The 14,120-nt window shown below is 50.5% G+C and overlaps 1 protein-coding gene across 1 annotated transcript in view; it reads left to right on the top strand.

The window, feature by feature from the left end:
- The window catches only part of MYO15A (myosin XVA), a 74,876-nt gene that overhangs the window by 48,694 nt on the left and 12,062 nt on the right, over window positions 1-14,120 (top strand). Inside the window, exons 47-61 of the mRNA XM_060203202.1 lie at window positions 2,649-2,790; window positions 2,987-3,098; window positions 3,180-3,254; window positions 5,110-5,288; window positions 5,720-5,835; window positions 6,227-6,299; window positions 6,511-6,583; window positions 6,729-6,802; window positions 7,143-7,225; window positions 8,036-8,166; window positions 8,353-8,447; window positions 8,914-8,991; window positions 9,339-9,435; window positions 12,167-12,327; window positions 13,170-13,303. Coding sequence (XP_060059185.1) covers window positions 2,649-2,790; window positions 2,987-3,098; window positions 3,180-3,254; window positions 5,110-5,288; window positions 5,720-5,835; window positions 6,227-6,299; window positions 6,511-6,583; window positions 6,729-6,802; window positions 7,143-7,225; window positions 8,036-8,166; window positions 8,353-8,447; window positions 8,914-8,991; window positions 9,339-9,435; window positions 12,167-12,327; window positions 13,170-13,303 — 1,623 coding nt within the window. The remainder of the gene's footprint in view (window positions 1-2,648; window positions 2,791-2,986; window positions 3,099-3,179; window positions 3,255-5,109; window positions 5,289-5,719; window positions 5,836-6,226; window positions 6,300-6,510; window positions 6,584-6,728; window positions 6,803-7,142; window positions 7,226-8,035; window positions 8,167-8,352; window positions 8,448-8,913; window positions 8,992-9,338; window positions 9,436-12,166; window positions 12,328-13,169; window positions 13,304-14,120) is intronic.

Below are 14,120 nucleotides of genomic sequence, written 5' to 3'. Positions count from 1 at the left end.
ATCCCTATTTTCTTTTAGAGCATGAGGACAGGGATAGACCCTCACCTAGCAGGTATGTGCTTTGAAAGATGGGAAGAAGGGCAGCTCAGGAAGTGGCACCATGGATAAAGTGCTGGACTCTCAAGCATGAGGTTCTGGGTTCAGTCCCCAGCATCACATGTACCAAATCACAAGTAGTGGAGCAGTGCTACATGTGTCTCTCCTTTTCTCTTTCACTCTTTCTCAAAAATAAAGAAAGAGTTATGGGACTGGGTGGTGGTGCACCAGATTGAACACACATGTTACCATGGGACAAGGACCCCAGTTCTAGCCTTCACTCCCCACCTGCAAGGGGAACATTTCACAAATGGTGAAGCAGGTCTACAAGTGCCTTTCTCTCCTTCTCTCTCTCTCTTAATTTTAATTTTATTTTTTTTACCAGAGCTCTTCTCAACTCTGCCTTATGGTGATGGGAGGGGGGGGTGTTGAACCTTGGACTCTGGAGCCTTAGGCATGAGAGTATCTTTGCATAACCATTACATTATCTGCCCTCTGTCCTTTCTCTCCCCTTCTCTCCCCTTCTCAATTTCTCTTTGCCATATCAAATAAAATAGAAACAAAGAGGAAAGGAGGCAGGTGGTGGCACACTTGGATACATGCACAAGAATCCGGGTTTGAGCCCCTATACCCCACCTGCATGGAGGATGCTTCACAAGTGGTGAGGCAGGTCTGCCGGTGTCTGTCTTTCTCTCTCCCCTCCCCTCTCAAATTCTCTCTGTCCTGACAAATAAAAATGAAATAGAAGGGGGGAAAAGGAGAGGCCAGGCGGTGGTGCACCCAGTTAAGTGCACATAGTACTTTGTGGAAGGACTCATGCAAGCATCTGGGTTTGAGCCCCCACTGTCCACCTGCAGTGGGGACACTTCACAGGGAGTAAAGTGGGTTTACAAGTCTTTCTCCCCCCTTATTCCCCCTTCTCCTCTCAATTTCCCTTAGAAAGAAAAAAAAAAGATTAAAAAAAGAAAAAAGGAAAAATTGGCCACCAGAAGTGATGAATTTCTAGCGCCAGCACCAAGCTCCAATGATAAATCTTGAGGGGAAAAAATGGGAAAAATGGCTGCCAGGAGCTGTGGATATGTAGTGCTGGCATCAAGACCCAACAATAATCCTGATGGCAGTTAAAAAAAAAATGAAGGAAGAAACGAAGGAAGAAAGAAAGAAAGAAAGAAAGAAATAAAAGAAAAGAAAGAGGGGGGTGGGCAATAGCACACCTAGTTAAGCACACACAGTGTGAAGAGCAAAGGCCAGCATAAGGATCCGAGGATGGAGTAAGGATCCCAGTTTGAGCCCCTGGTACCCCACCTATAGGGGGTCGCTTCACAAGCGGTGAGGCAAGTCTGCAGGTGTCTATCTTTCTCTCCTCCTCTCTGTCTTCCCCTCCTCTCTCAATTTCTCTCTGTCCTATCCAACAACAACAATGGAAAAAAATATGGCCTCCAGGAGCAGTAGATTCATAGTGCAGGCACCGAGCCCCAGTGATAACCCTTGAGGCGAAGGAAAGAAATAAACGAAGGAAGGAAGGAAGGAAGGAAGGAAGGAAAGAAGGAAGGAAGGAAGGAAAGAAAGGCTAATGTGTGGGCAAAATATAGGAGGCTAGGGCTGTTGAAATAGCTCATTCGGGTAGTGCGCTGCTTTGGCATGTGCACAGTCCAGATTTGATCCCAGCTCCCACTGCACTAAAGAAAGCTTTGGTGCTATGGTGTCTCTCTCTCTCTCTCTGTCTGCCTCTATCTACAAACTAACTTTTTCCCCCCTTTTTGTTGCCCTTGTTGTAGCTTCGTTGTGGTTATTATTATTGCCCTTGTTGACGCAATTCGTTGTTGGATAGGACAGAGAGAAATGGAGAGAGGAGGGGAAGACAGAGAAGGGGAGAGAAAGATAGACACCTGCAGACCTGCTTCACCGCCTGTGAAGCGACTCCCCTGCAGGTGGGGAGCCGGGGGCTTGAACCGGGATCCTTACGCCGGTCCCTGCGCTTTGCGCCACATGCGCTTAACCCACTGCGCCACCGCCCGACCCCCAAACTAACTTTTTTTAAAAAAAAATTTTATATTTATTCATTTTCCCTTTTGTTGCCCTTGTTTTTGATTGTTGTTGTAGTTATTACTGTTATTGATGTCATCATTGTTAGATAGGCCAGAGAGAAATGGAAAGAGGAGGGAAGACAGAGAGGGGGAGAGATAGATACCTGCAGACCTGCTTCACCGTCTATGAAGCGAGCCCTTGCAGGTGGGGAGCCAGGGGCTCAAACCAGATCCTTAAGGATCCTTAAGCCTGTCCTTGCGCTTTGCGCCACGTGCACTTAAGCCACTGCGCTACTGCCAGACTCCCCAAACTCATTTTTTTAAAATACAAAAGGCTGGATCAAGAAGCACAGACAAACAAAAGGTGTAGAGGTCCTGGGGTGTATGTCAGCCTGTGAAAGGTGATGAGCTGAGACCACTGGCAGGATAGGGGTCCCCAAATCCTGGCATGGTTGATGTCACAGAGCTAAGTAGTGTCCAGGTTTCACGAGAGGGTCAGGACAGGAGTAAAGGGAACCTGTTAGCTGGGAAGGGCACCCCTCTGGCCCAGACACCCTACACTCATACCCTCTTCCCCACCCCCAGCTTTGCCGACATCCTGTTTGTGACCATCCCCTCCCATAACATGCTGGAGTTCAACCTGGTGAGCGAGAAGGTCATTCTCTTCTCTGCCCGAGCCCAACAGGTCAAGGCCCTGGTAGACGACTTCATCCTAGAGCTCAAGAAGGTGGGAGACTCCCCAATGCTCCTCTACACCAGGGTCTTGTATCTGCCAGGGCCACACTGCCTGGGCATTTGGGTGCCTATGTGTGTCTATGTGATGCTGTGGTGCTGTGGGCCTGGGATGCCTTCTGCCAGGGGCAGAGAGTACCTGGGAACCAGAGCAGGACCACAGCACCCCAACCTGTACCTGACCACCCCAGGACTCAGACTACGTGGTTGCTGTGCGGAACTTCCTGCCAGAGGACCCAGCACTACTGGCCTTCCACAAGGGTGATATCATCCACCTGCAGCCACTGGAGCCACCTCGGGCAGGTCAGCACGTGCAAAGGGAGTGACAGGCCCTGGGAGGGGCTGGGACATCCTCCCGCCAGTGCTGACCCAGCCGCCCCACAGGCTACAGTGCAGGCTGTGTGGTCCGCAAGAAGGTTGTATACCTGGAGGATCTACAACGTCGAGGACCTGACTTTGGTGGGTACTGTGGGGTGTCCCCAACCAGCCTCTAATGGACCCCAGACCTCAATAGGGTTCAGCCTGGCCCCTCAAGCCCTGACCATAGAAGAGGGAGGATTTCTAATGCTTCCCAGGGGCTTATGTGAAGTTGCTTGGGCAGGATTACCTTCATGTTTGTGACCCATGTCTGTGCTTGAGGCTCAGGGCCTCCTGCTCCATCTCCACCCAGGGAGCACCTGTTCTCATTTCACACACCCCTCTAGGGAGCACTCATGAAGGTGGCTCAGCCAGTGGAGAGCAATGAAGTTCTCTGAACACAATCCATTAACAGTGGAGTGGTGTTGTGGTGTCTCTCCTCCCTCTCTCCTCTTCTCTCTGCTGGGAGCAGAGGAATAGGACACTGATAGGGAAAGAAAGATGTTCAAGTGTGGTCCAGGAGGTGGCACAGTGGCTAAGGCACTAGACTCTCAAGCATGAGGTTGTAAGTTCAATCCCCGGCAGCATATGTACCAGAGTGATGTCTGGTTTTTTCTCTCTCTCTCCTATCATTTCTCATGACTCAATAAATAAAATCTTTAAAAAAAAAAAAAAGAAAGATATTCAAGTGTCTCTCTCCTGGAACACTAAGGTCTCAGAAGGAGATGCTCCTTTTTAAGATTTTTTTTCTTAATTAAAAAATTTGGGGGGCCAGGCAGTGGCACACTAGGTTCAGCTCACATATTATAGCACATAAGGAACCAGGTTCAAGCCCCTGGTCCCCACCTGTGAGGGGAAATCTTCTCAAGTGGTGAAGCAGGGCAGCAGGTGTCTTTCTTTTCTTTTTTTTTAAATTTTTTAAAATATTTATTTTATTTATTTATTCCCTTTTGTTGCCCTTGTTGTTTTATTGTTGCAGTTATTATTGTTGTTGTCGTCGTTATTGGATAGGACAGAAAGAAATGGAGAGAGGAGGGGAAGACGGAGAGGAGGAAAGAAAGATAGACACCTGCAGACTTGCTTCAGAAGCAACTCCCCTGCAGGTGGGGAGCCGGGGTTCAAACCGGGATCCTTATGCCGGTCCTTGTGCTTTGCGCCACCTGCGCTTAACCCGCTGCGCTACAGCCCGACTCCCTGCAGGTATCTTTCTGTCTCTCCCTCTATCTCCCTTGCCCCCTCAATTTCCATTTGTCTCTATCCAATAATAAATAAATAGAAACTTTTAAAAAATTTTTTAATCTTTATTTATTGGATAGAGACATCCTGAAATTGAGAGGGTAAGGGCAGATAGAAAGGGAGAGAAACAGAGTCACACCTACAGCATTGCTTCATCACTTGCAGAGTTTTCCCTCTGCATGTGGGGACCGGGGGTTCAAACCTGGGTCCTTGTACATTGTTACATGTGCATTCAACCAGGTGCACCACCACCCAGCCCCTTAAGATTTTTTTCCCTAAGATTTATTTATTTATGAGAAAGAAAGAATCAGAACATTACTCTGGCACATGCGATGCTAATGATCAAACTCAGGTCCTCGTGCTTGAGAGCCCAATACTTTATCCACTGCACCTCCCAGGCCTCAAGTTTTATTTAGTAATTAGTGAGAAAGAGATAAAGAGAACCAGAGCATCACTCTGGCACATGGGACTTCAGAGTTGAAACTTAAGACCTGGTGCCACAGGCAGGGGTAGATAGCATAATGGTTATGTAAACAGACTGTCATGCCTGAGGTTTGGAAGTCCCAGGTTCAGTCCCCTGTACCACCGTAAACGAGAGCTGACCAGTGCTCTGGTAAAAAAAAAAAAAAAAAAAAAAAAGACCTGGTGCCTGAGAGTCCAGTGCTCCATCCATTGTGCCTCATTCCTGGCTGCTGCCTCAACTGTCTTACCCACCCTGTAGGCTGGAGGTTCGGTACCATCCACGGGCCAGTGGGCCACTTCCCGTCAGAACTGGTGCAGCCAGCAGCTGCCCCCGACTTCCTGAAGCTGCCTGCAGAGCCAGGCAGTGGTCTGGCCGCTGCGGTGGCGGCTGCAGTGGCGTCCACCACCGCAGCCCGGGAAGTGGGCCGCAGGAGAGAGGTGAGACCAAGGGCCTAGTGAGTGGGAGGAAAGAGGGGAAACCGGTACACCGAGGGTTTGGCCAGGCCTGGAAGAGGGCGATGGAGGCTGAGCTGGCAGAGGTGAGGTGCGAGGCCCCAGGGGTCGGGGGTGGGGGGGGGTGGGAGGGGAGGGTCAGCGGAGCGCTGTGACTAGTCTGTAAGTGAAGCCAGCCTGCGTGGGGTGGGGTGGGGTGGGGTGGGGTGGGGTGAGCGGGAGGCCACGGAGGAATCTAGGCCAATGTAAGCAGCTAGATGCAAGGTCTGAGGGTACAGGCGCCTGGAGGCAGGCCCTTTGGTGGGCGGGGCCAGTGGGACAGGGGCGGGGCTACCCGTGCAGGGGATGGAGGGGGGTCAGTGGTGGGGCGGGGTCTGAGTGAAACTGGCTAGAACCACATCGCTGCCCTTTGGCAGGGCCCTCGGGTCAAACCTGGCTCCACAGATCGTAGGGAGGACGGCCTGGCCCTCCCGCCATACACCATGCTAGAGTTTGCCCAGAAGTATTTCCGAGACCCCCGGAGGAGACCCCAGTGAGTTCTCAGGGATCCTGAAGAGCATTCCTCTAGGGTTCCTACTACTGTCCACACTGCAAGACTGGGAAGCCCATTTGGGGGTGAGGATGGGGGTGAGGGATGTGAAGTAAAGAGGATGAGAAACCAGGGCTGCCTGGAGAAATGCTGAACTCTCAAGCACGGGGTCCCCAGTTCCATCATCAGTATCAGGGGCCAGAATGATGCTCTGGCACTGTCTCTCTGCTTCTCTTTCTCTCTCATAAATAAGTAAAGCTTAAGAAAAAAAAAAAAACAGCCCAGATGTGAGGTCCTGAAAATTCAGCTCCCAGAAACCCTGCCTTGCTAGTGACACTGGGTTAAAGACACAGCTACGGTCACAGAGGCTGAGTGACATCTGCTTTTATCACAGGGATGGCCTGAGGCTGAAGCCCAAGGAGGGCCTGGAGTCCAGGAGCCTAGAGGACATGCTCTGCTTCTCCAAGGTGCCCAGCCCTGGTGTTTGCCCTGCTAAGCATGGCCCTGGGATGGGCAACCTTGACTGCAGTGCACCTTCCCCATGAATGCCTGAGAGGACATCAACCTGGTTCCTTTCTGCAGTGGGGACCCTTCTGTCCTATGACAGGAATCACACAGCAGCCCTGTGTGTGCTGCCCCTTCGTGATACAGCCCCTTACCCTCCTCTAACCCCCACAGGCTCCACTCCAAGAGTCCCTCATCGAGCTCAGTGACAGCAGCCTCAACAAGATGGCCACTGACATGTTTCTAGGTGTGGGGGCAGGACTGTAGCCAGAGCCTCCAACCGGGTGGGACCAGCCATGAAGCCCTGTCCCACCTGGTCCTCATAGGGTGCCCTGGGGCAGGGGGTGGGCAGCAGGGGTCTGGTAGCCTGAAGGTGATGATCTCATCAACAGCGGTGATGCGGTTCATGGGGGACGCCCCATTGAAGGGGCAGAGTGAGCTGGATGTGCTTTGCACCCTCCTGAAGGTCAGTCCCCCTGATCTGGTCCTTGGTTTCCCCAATCAGCTGGAGCTCCAGGACATGGGAGTGGGAGATCCGAAGAGGAATGCATGCCACCAGTGGGGAGTGGGCATTGGAGCTTAATTTTTTAATATTTATTTTATTTATTGATGAAAGAGAAAAGCAGAGCATTATAGGTGCATGTGATACTGGGGATTGAATCTGGGACCTCATGCTTGAAAGTCCAGTGCTTTATCCACTGCGTACCTCCCTAGCCACAAGTCCACCTTGTTTCTATGTGCCTGGTATGTGGCACTGGGCCAAGCCTGGCCTGGCTTTAGCATGTGACCTGGCCTCCCTTCTGCAGCTGTGTGGGGACCATGAGGTCATGCGGGACGAGTGCTTCTGCCAAGTTGTGAAGCAGATCACAGACAACACCAGCACCAAACAGTGAGTGAGCTGGGCACTCTGCCTCTTCCTCCTGACCCAGGAGGACCTAGTCTAGTCTCATGTCTCCCCAGGCAGGTCCTCTTCTTCAGCCAGCAGAACACACGTGTGGGATGTCTTAGTCTGGGTCAGCCATTCCTCTTCTTTTTTTTTTTTAATACTTATTTATTTTCCCTTTTGTTGCCCTTGTTGTTTTATTGTTGTAGTTATTGTTGCTGTTGTTGATGTTATTGTTGGATAGAAGAGTGAGAAATGGAAAGAGATGGGGAAGACAGAGAGAAGGAGAGAAAGATAGACACCTGCAGACCTGCTCCTGCTTCATCTCCTGTGAAGCGACCCCCCCTGCAGGTGGGGAGTTGGGGGTTCGAACCGGGATCCTTACGCCAGTCCTTGCGCTTTGCACCACGTGCGCTTAACCAGCTAGGCTACCGCCTGACTTCCCATTCCTGTTCTTTTTAAGATTTATTTTATTTAATGAGAGGGAGAAAAAGAGCAGCACTCCAGGACACATGAATCTCAGGGTTTAACTCAGGATATCATGCTTGAGAGCCCAACGCTTTTTCTACTGCTCCACTATATACAGTCTATATGCAGTCAGGGATTTCCTGCCCTTTCTTCTGACCTCCTATTGTGACTCCAGCTCCCCAAGAGGACATGCCTCCTGGGTTACTTGCCCCACCCTCACTAGAAAGGATGAAGCACCTCAGAAGGAGCAGCTGCCTCACAGCTGGAATCCCTAACCCCACCCCATGAGGTGCTCAGTGCAGCTTCTGGTACCAGGTCAGTGGTGATGGTGCAGGTGTGTCCCCACAGGGATAGCTGCCAGAGAGGCTGGAGGCTGTTGTACATTGTGGCTGCCTACCATAGTTGCTCTGAGGTGCTCCGGCCCCACATCATGCGGTTCCTTCAGGATGTGAGCCAGACCCAAGGTGCACCCTTCCAGGGTGAGTGGCCCAAGTGTACACACCTATACTCACACACTTATGCATGCTTACACACACACACACTCACAGACACACTTATGCACTCTCACACACACTTGTGCATGCTCACACAGTAAATGGTTGATGGCAGAGGTGCCCTCTCTCTTTGGTCCACGTCATGCAAGGTCTGGACTCCCATCTTCACAGGCATTGCCAAGGCCTGTGAGCAGAACCTGCAGAAGACCTTCCACTTTGGTGGCCGTCTGGAGCTGCCCAGTGCCATGGAGCTTCGGGCCATGCTGGTGAGCAGGGCTGCAGTTGGAGGCAGGCGAGTGTGTGTGTGTGTGTGTGTGTGTGTGTGTTTAACTGAGCTTTGTGAGCATGTACAGTAGGTGTACATGTGTGAATGAGCTCTGTGAGCATATACAAATGTATGTACTCAAGTGATTGTGTGTGAGCATGTATGACTGTGAGTTCATGTGTATGTATGTGTTGTGAGCATATATTAGTGTGTCTGTGACTGTTATATGTGAGTGTGTGGTTGTGTGTGAGTGTATAAAAATGTATGTGTGAGTGTATATGGTTGTGAGAATGTGTGACTGTGTGTGTGGGTGAGTCCCTGACAGGTGCACGCTCCATAAGGGGGTGTGTGGATGAGCTCTGTCAGGCTTATGTACACCTGTCCATAACCTTGTGACTTGGCCTCCAATGGCGGGCCCATACCCCAGGCTCTATTCTCCTGACCCTCTCCTGTCTCCCCATTCCTAGGCTGGCCGCAGTTCCAAGAGGCAGCTTTTCCTTCTCCCTGGAGGCCTTGAACGCCATCTCAAAATCAAAACATGCACTGTAAGTGAAGGAACATCTGTGGTAGGTGGGCACTAGAGGGCAGGGGCACTCCCATCTTTGGAGTGAGGCCCCTGCCCAGTGCTGAGTCCCTCCCAGGATTTTCATAACCACACAAGGTAGGTGTTAGTCCTTAGAAACACAGACAAAGCCTCGGAGAAATGATGGCTGTAGCTCAGGGACACAGAGACCTGAGCATGTAGGGAAAGAGGCCAAGTCCAAGCCTGGGTTCACAGCATCAGTAGCTGCGCTGCCTCCACACACGAGGGCTCAATTCAGAGACCTAGAGCTGGGCTCTTTGGGCAGGCAGGGTGACAGGAGCCGGTGGCCCTCATCCTTCCCTCCCCCAGGTGGCCCTGGATGTGGTGGAGGAGATCTGTGCAGAGATGGCCCTGACCCACCCGGAGGCATCCCATGAGTATGCCGTCTTCGTTGTTACCAACCGAGGTAAGCAACCAGAAGGGGCTGCACACCAAGTGCATGCCCTCAACTCAACCTTGAAGGCCCAGATGTGGGCAGACGGGGTCTTGCAACTAGTGGTATGAGCCTGCATGAAGGACTTGAATTTTTATTTTTGTTTTTATGTCACATTTTTATTTACTAACAGGAAGAGAGAGCGAAACAGAGCTTCACTTTGGCACACTCAATGCAAGGGATCAAACTCAGGACCTCGGGTTTTTTTTTTGTTTTTTTTTTTTGCCTCCAGGGTTATTGCTAAGGCTCAGTGCCTGTACCATGAATCCACTGCTCCTGGAGGCCATTTCCCCCACCACCACCACTTACTGCCCTTGTTGTTGTAGCCTTGTAGTTATCGTTGTTGTTGATGTCATTCCTTGTTGGATAGGACAGAGAGAAATGGAGAGAGGAGGGGAAGACAGAGGGGGAGAGAAAGATAGACACCTGCAGACTTGCTTCACCACCTGTGAAGCAACTCCCCTGCAGGTGGGGAGCCAGGGGCTTGAACCGGGATCCTTATGCGGTCCTTACGCTTTGCGCCACCTGCGCTTAACCCGCTGCACTACTGCCCGACTCCTGTTTGTTTTGTTTTTAATCAGAGCACTGGTCAAGTCTAGCATATGATGGTCTGAGGGATTGATTCTGGGACTTTGGAACTTCAGACTGCATGTCTCTTTGCATAACAATTAAGCTATCTTCCCCATCTGCAACAGACTTTCATGCTTGAGGCTCTGAGGTCCCACATTCAACCCCCATCAGCACTGTCAGCCAGAACTGAGCAGTGCCCTGGTAGGGAAAAGAGAAGGGGACATTGTCGGATAACCCAGGGCACTCCCCAAGTCCTGAGCACATTTCACCCCCAATTTAGCATCCCCTGTGGCTTGCGCTTTGTGCCATGTGCGCTTAACCTGCTGCGCTACCATCCGACCCCCAGGACCTCGGGTTTTAAGTTCAGAGTTCTGGTCACTTCACCACTTCCCAGGCTCAAAACTTGAGTTCTTTCTTGCACTGATATCTCTATATTCCAAATTTTACCGAAGATGATGAGAAAGTCCAAACTCATAAATCAGACTTTCAGGGCTCACATTTCAACTCTGTGACTTTGGGTAGGCCTGTCATTTTCTTTATTTTTTTAAAAAAATTTTTTGAAGATTTTATTTATCTGTTAATGAGAAGGAGAGAAAAAACCAAACATTACTCTGGTACATGTGATGCCAGGGATTGAACTCAGGACCACATGTTTAAGAGTCCAGTGCTTTATCCTCTGTGCCACCTCCTAGACCACTAGGACTATCATTTTCTTGGGAGGCCCTAGTCCCCATGTGGAAGGACCCTCTATGTCTCTGGAACCCCTAGCCTCTGCTCTGTTTCATGTGTGCCTCCTAACAGACTGGGCATTAGTGGAAGCCTAGGCCTTCTTGAATGCCTCCTTCTGTACCTTGGAGATGCCTGGTGGGAGGCCTGGCCTTAGCAGATACTACCTCCTGGAGCCTCTTCTGCCACTGTGCCCTAGAAGTGCCCACAGTAGTCCCTTTTGAGGTCTAACTGGCTGTTCTTTCAGGTTCCCAGGGCCTCCTCACATGCTCAGAATCCCTTTCCTGGCCACCTCCCACTCTAGATTATGGTCTCACCTCTTGCCACAAGCTGGGTGTTTCCATGTTCCTCCAAATAACTCTCCTCACTGAAGCCTCAGCCCTGTGTCCCCAGAGTCCTGTCAGGATGCTGGGCCAGAGGAGATAATGAGAACACAGGCCTCATAGCTGATATTTATGGAGCAGAGGCTGATCTTCCTGCTTTCTTATAAAGATGTAAAGAGTCCACCAGTCCACCCACAAAATTCAGAGCACTCTCCTCAGCTCAAGATCTTTAATTTCATCCATTTCCAAAGTGCCTTTTATCTTGACAGCAACACAGTCACAGGTTCTTCGGATTTGGACATCATTAGAACAGAAGGACATTATTCAAATTGCCGCAGAAGTTGAGAGACTTACCCAAGATCAGACTGTAGGGGAAAGGCACAATGGTTTATGCAACAAACTTTTATTTTGTTTTGGTTTTTTATTCCTCAGAGCACTGATCAACACTAGCTTATATTGATTTTTATTTTCCCTTTTTGTTGCCCTTGTTGTATTTTATTGTTGTGGTGGTTATTATTGTTGTTATTGATGTCGTCGTTGTTGGATAGGACAGAGAGAAATGGAGAGAGGAGGGGAAGACAGAGGGGGAGAGAAAGACAGACACCTACAGACCTGTTCACTGCTTGTGAAGTGACTCCCCTGCAGGTGGGGAGCCAGGGGCTTGAACCGGGATCCTTATGCTGGTCCTTACGCTTTGCGCCACCTGCGCTTAACCCACTGCACTACTGCCCGACTCCTGTTTGTTTTGTTTTTAATCAGAGCACTGCTCAACTTTAGCATATGATGGTCTGAGGGATTGATTCTGGGACTTTGGAACTTCAGACTGCATGTCTCTTTGCATAACAATTAAGCTATCTTCCCCATCTGCAACAGACTTTCATGCTTGAGGCTCTGAGGTCCCACATTCAACCCCCATCAGCACTGTCAGCCAGAACTGAGCAGTGCCCTGGTAGGGAAAAGACATTGTCGGATAACCCAGGGCACTCCCCAAGTCCTGGGCACATTTCACCCCCAATTTAGCATCCTCTGTGGCTTTGAATAGAGATGGAGGCTCCCACCCAGCACCTGCACCACCTCCCCTGCAGGTCAGCATGTGTGCCCACTCAGCCGCTGCGCCTACATCCTAGATGTGGCCACAGAGATGGAGCAAGTGGAGGGCGGCTACATGCTGTGGTTCCGGCGCGTGCTTTGGGACCAGCCACTCAAGTTTGACAATGAGTTCTATGTGACCATGCACTATAACCAGGTCAGTGCCAGCTGGCCACTTCTGCTCTGGAAACTTCTGGGCTGCCTGGGGCCTGGAAGATCAGGCTTTACAGCTTTGCATGTGGGGCCTTCATCATGTGTGAACCAGTGACATTCCCAGCACAGTCTTCACCCACATTACCTCACCATCATGACTTTGTATATGCTGTACCTCACTGTGGCCAGTGCCTCATCTTCCATGCTGCCTCTGACCCCACCTTTCTCCTGGTCACTTCCTCCTTGCAGCATATGGCCTGTCCCTTGCTCAAAGTTCAGAACATCCTTTAACTGTCATTGTTATCTTTGCAATTCCCCTTTGAGACTCTGACAGCTTCTAAATGGGGTCATAGAAATTTGCAAAAGCTGGGTGTCCTCTCTTATTCTGTGCTCATGAAAATTCTTGGGTACTAGTGCCAAGGTTTGGCAGCTCCCAGTACAAACTATAATCCCTTCACTTACTGTGCAGCTGGGGACAGGCCAGCCGCAGTGTGATCCTGGAGTCAGCAGCCTGTCTTGCCTCATGACTGGTGGATCAGAATCCAAGGGTGTGGGTCTGTCTCAGTGACTGCTCTGTTTCCAGCATCCCTGGCCCAGCAGGCCCTTCTGCCCTGGGCAACATGGATACATATCCATCTTCCTGGGCCACTTTGGGGACTCCCGTGGGGATCCCAAGGCCACAGCCCTCCCCTCACATATCTCTGTGCTTACTTCTCACAGTCCAGGCAATGGCAGACCACACCCCACCCCAGAAGCAGCTGGAACTGCAGCCACTATAGATTGACCTGTGCAGCTGCTGTGGCTGAGGGCTGGTCAGTGCTGCTTCTCATGGAACCCCTCCCACAGGTCCTACCCGACTACCTGAAGGGCCTCTTAAGCAGTGTATCATCCAGTCGGCCCAGTGAACAGCAGCTGCAGCAGGTGTCCAAGCTGGCTTCCCTGCAGCACCGTGCTAAGGACCACTTCTACCTACCCAGCCTGTGAGCACCTGCCCAGCCTGGCCCCAGCCTGGCCCCTGTACATCACTCCTGCACTGGGGAAGCCAGTGTGATCCGGGGAACCTCAGCACCTGGCCCTGGGACCTTAGCACCTCCCACAGGTGTTCTCTGGCTGGTATTAAATACTAAGAGCAGGGCTGATGATATAGCTCACTTGGATAGTGCTCTGCCTTGCCATGTTCAAGTTCAAGCTCAAGCTCAAGCCCAGCCCCCACCACTTTAGAGGAAGATATATATATATATATATATATATATATATATATATATATATATATATATATATATATATATATTAGAGGAATCAAAAACAAAAACTCAGAATACATGGTAGAGAGGCTTTCAGGGCACAGGTTCCCCATGGCCCCAGGAACATATGTGGCTGGGATAAAGGCCTGGAACACTGACACTTTGGCTCCAGTGGTCCAGGCCTTTATCCCAGCCAAACAAACTTCTATGCTCTAAGTGTTGAGCTGCCATTTTTTTAAAAAATATTTATTTATTTTCCCTTTTGTTGCCTTTGTTTTATTGTTGTAGTTATTGTTGTTGTTATTGATGTCGTCATTGTTGGATAGGACAGAGAGAAATCAAGAGTGGAGGGGAAGACACAGAGAGGGAGAGAAAGACAGACACCTGCAGACCTGCTTCACCACCTGTGAAGCAACTCCCCTGAAGGTAGGGAGACAGGGGCTGGAACCGGGATCCTCATACTGGATCCTTGTGCTTCACCACATGCACTTAACCAGCTGCGCTAACCACCCAAATCCTGACTGCCATTTTGTTGTCTTGAACATAAGACCTG

The sequence above is a fragment of the Erinaceus europaeus genome, chromosome 12 (assembly GCF_950295315.1).
Source record: "Erinaceus europaeus chromosome 12, mEriEur2.1, whole genome shotgun sequence".
In the NCBI taxonomy this organism is placed as follows: domain Eukaryota; kingdom Metazoa; phylum Chordata; class Mammalia; order Eulipotyphla; family Erinaceidae; genus Erinaceus; species Erinaceus europaeus.
The sequence above is the reverse complement of the archived record's forward strand: the minus strand, read 5'-3'. Positions and strand labels throughout refer to the sequence as shown.